At 41.8% G+C, this 2,500-nt stretch overlaps 1 protein-coding gene across 4 annotated transcripts in view; it reads left to right on the top strand.

The window, feature by feature from the left end:
* The first annotated feature begins 828 nt into the window (after positions 1-828).
* The window catches only part of LOC125043274, a 7,936-nt gene continuing 6,264 nt past the window's right edge, over positions 829-2,500 (top strand). The window contains exon 1 of one of the 4 annotated variants that reach the window (XM_047639285.1): positions 829-954. In XM_047639285.1, coding sequence (XP_047495241.1) covers positions 932-954 — 23 coding nt within the window. In that variant the 5' untranslated portion in view covers positions 829-931. The other 3 variants (XM_047639286.1, XM_047639287.1, XM_047639288.1) reach the window with 3 other exon arrangements.

Genomic DNA, 2,500 nt, shown 5'->3' with positions numbered 1-2,500 from the left:
AATACATATAATAGCATAATGCCTTAGCCTATAATTCTCACAGCAATTCATACAGAAGCTTACGATTGGTACTAAGGCTAACTGAATATAAGGGGGGTATCAAGGGTAGTGATAAATCTAGAAGGAAAAAAATACCAGAGAAAAGGAAGAAATTGGATCGCTAAAGAGGAAGGGGAAGAGAAAACAGCATTAAAGGATTGCGGAAGACCGTAGAGTCTAGCACGGAATAACAATCACATATTCAATGCGTATTGGGAGCGTATCAAATAGGTTTTGTTATGACAGAATCGTCGGCGTCAACTTCCTTCCCGATTCCGTCTGTCTGTCGGATATGAAAGTACTTCCACTTCCACATATGCCCATCCACGCTTCTACACGGCAGGTCACGTAGTCACATGGTCACCTTAAACATACCTTGTCGGCCTACCATATTAATAACAGTACCCCTCGCTTTCTAATTATAGTAACGTGCCCTTCTGTTGCGGCGTATTTTTTTTTTATTGCTTAGAATCGCATGTTTAGGCAAAATAAAAAGTTTTGTGAAATTAATTTCGCAGAAGTTGTTTTATTACAGGTCGGCGTTAACCGTACAGTGCACAATACACCATAGCACAAACGGGAGACCTCAACAAGGTGCGTGTTTGGCATACGGGATGGACCTCCCCCCCACCCCAACCCCATCAATCCTTCCATCCCACCCTCCTTCGCCCTCCCTTGCCTCCCTTACCCCTGGGGATCCACCGGGCCCTACCCCGCCCTCCCTCACATTACAGGATACGCCCTTGTAGCGCTGTGACGTCACATTTCTCCTCCCACTTTGCCGGCCAATCACGCAGCAACGCATTCGAGTCCGTCCTCCCTTCCTCTCGTTTATCGTCCTCGTTCTCCCTTGTTCTTCATTATAAAATTTCATCCCTCCAATAATCATGGAATGAAAAGAAGACAAACGCTGAGGTAAGCGTAAAGAGGAATGAAGGAGGGAGAAGGAGGGGCAGGCAGGTGAGAGAGTAAGGCGGGAAGACTGACCCAAGCTGCCGTCGCCAAGGGCAGGCCGATAAGGACTCGCGGTCGCGACTCTATATATTGACCGTCACTCCGTCCCGACTGCCACACTCCTGCGACACACGGACGGACGCATGTGAGTGCTGCTGGAGTCCTACAGGGCACTCTGCTTTCCCTCACTCGGTTGTTACAAGGATCCGACTGTTCAGTGGAGGATTCTGCTCTTGTGATGCGATGTGGACATTCGTGATGAGTTACAGAGCGTTCGGTAGTTTTGTAATGTTAGGAAAACGTGTGTGTTTCTGTTCTGTGTTCATCCTGCGGCAAAGGGATAGGTCATCGTTATGTGACACTTGTATATCAACAATGTCTGTTACAGAGAAAATGCAAGAGACTTAATAGATAAGTTTTAGAAAGGAGGGAAACAGTGTGATATCGATTATATAGAAAAGCAATATATGTGTAATAAACAAGGACAATATATGTTGTGACCAATGATCTGGTGGTGATTAAACATAATAAAAATACAGACAATGTTTGGATGTTCTTCGATTTTATGTAGATAACTTGAAGGTACCTGCTGTGTGTTTGGTGCTTGACATGATAAGACGTGATTACATGAAATTATTTGTTGTATTAAGTAGAAATAGACAGACAATTTTAGTGATATCAAGAGAAATAAAAAAATATGCTATTATCATTTCATATCTCGTGAATTGAGTTGATGAGAGAAGTTAGACAGTAAAAGCATTTATCTCACACGGCAAGAGGATTTACTGAGGTTTCGAGGTTAAGACTTTTTACTTGTGAAATGAAACTGAGGGAAATGAAGTGATTTATTCTTCGTACATACACTATTTTTGTCAGTTCCTGCTCTTTCTCTCTCTCTCTCTATCTCCTTCTCTCTCCTTCAATCTCCTCTCTCCTTCTCTCTTTCTTCTCTTTCTTCTCTTTTTCTCCTCTCTTTCCTCTCTCTTTCTCTTCTCTTCTCTCTATCTCTAATATCTCTCGGTTCTTTTCTCTTCTTTTTTCTTCTTTTCTCTCTCTCTCTCTCTCTCTCTCTCTCTCTCTCTCTCTCTCTCTCTCTCTCTCTCTCTCTCTCTCTCTCTCTCTCTCTCTCTCTCTCTCTCTGCCTCTCTCTCTCTCTCTCTCACTCTCTCTCTCTCTCTCATTCCGCTTATCTCACCCTATTCATCTCCTTAATTTTCTACTTCTGCCCCTCCGTCTCCCCAATAAGATTTTCTTAATTAAAAAAAAAATCTTGAATGATTTTGAATAAAAACGTGAATCTGTCTACACTTATTAGTATAGACAATCTGACATACAGTAGTATTCAGATATATCAGAAATTAATTCGATATAAAAGTAACATCAGATACAAACTAGAATTACCAATACATACTTCGGTATAAAACAAAAAACATGACTGAAAAAATGTTAACTACCCACTGGGTCATTTTACATACAAGCACTGGGTCATTTTACATACAAGCACTGC

The sequence above is a fragment of the Penaeus chinensis genome, chromosome 33 (genome assembly GCF_019202785.1).
Source record: "Penaeus chinensis breed Huanghai No. 1 chromosome 33, ASM1920278v2, whole genome shotgun sequence".
Taxonomy (NCBI): domain Eukaryota; kingdom Metazoa; phylum Arthropoda; class Malacostraca; order Decapoda; family Penaeidae; genus Penaeus; species Penaeus chinensis.
This window is presented reverse-complemented; position numbering and strand designations above follow the sequence as displayed.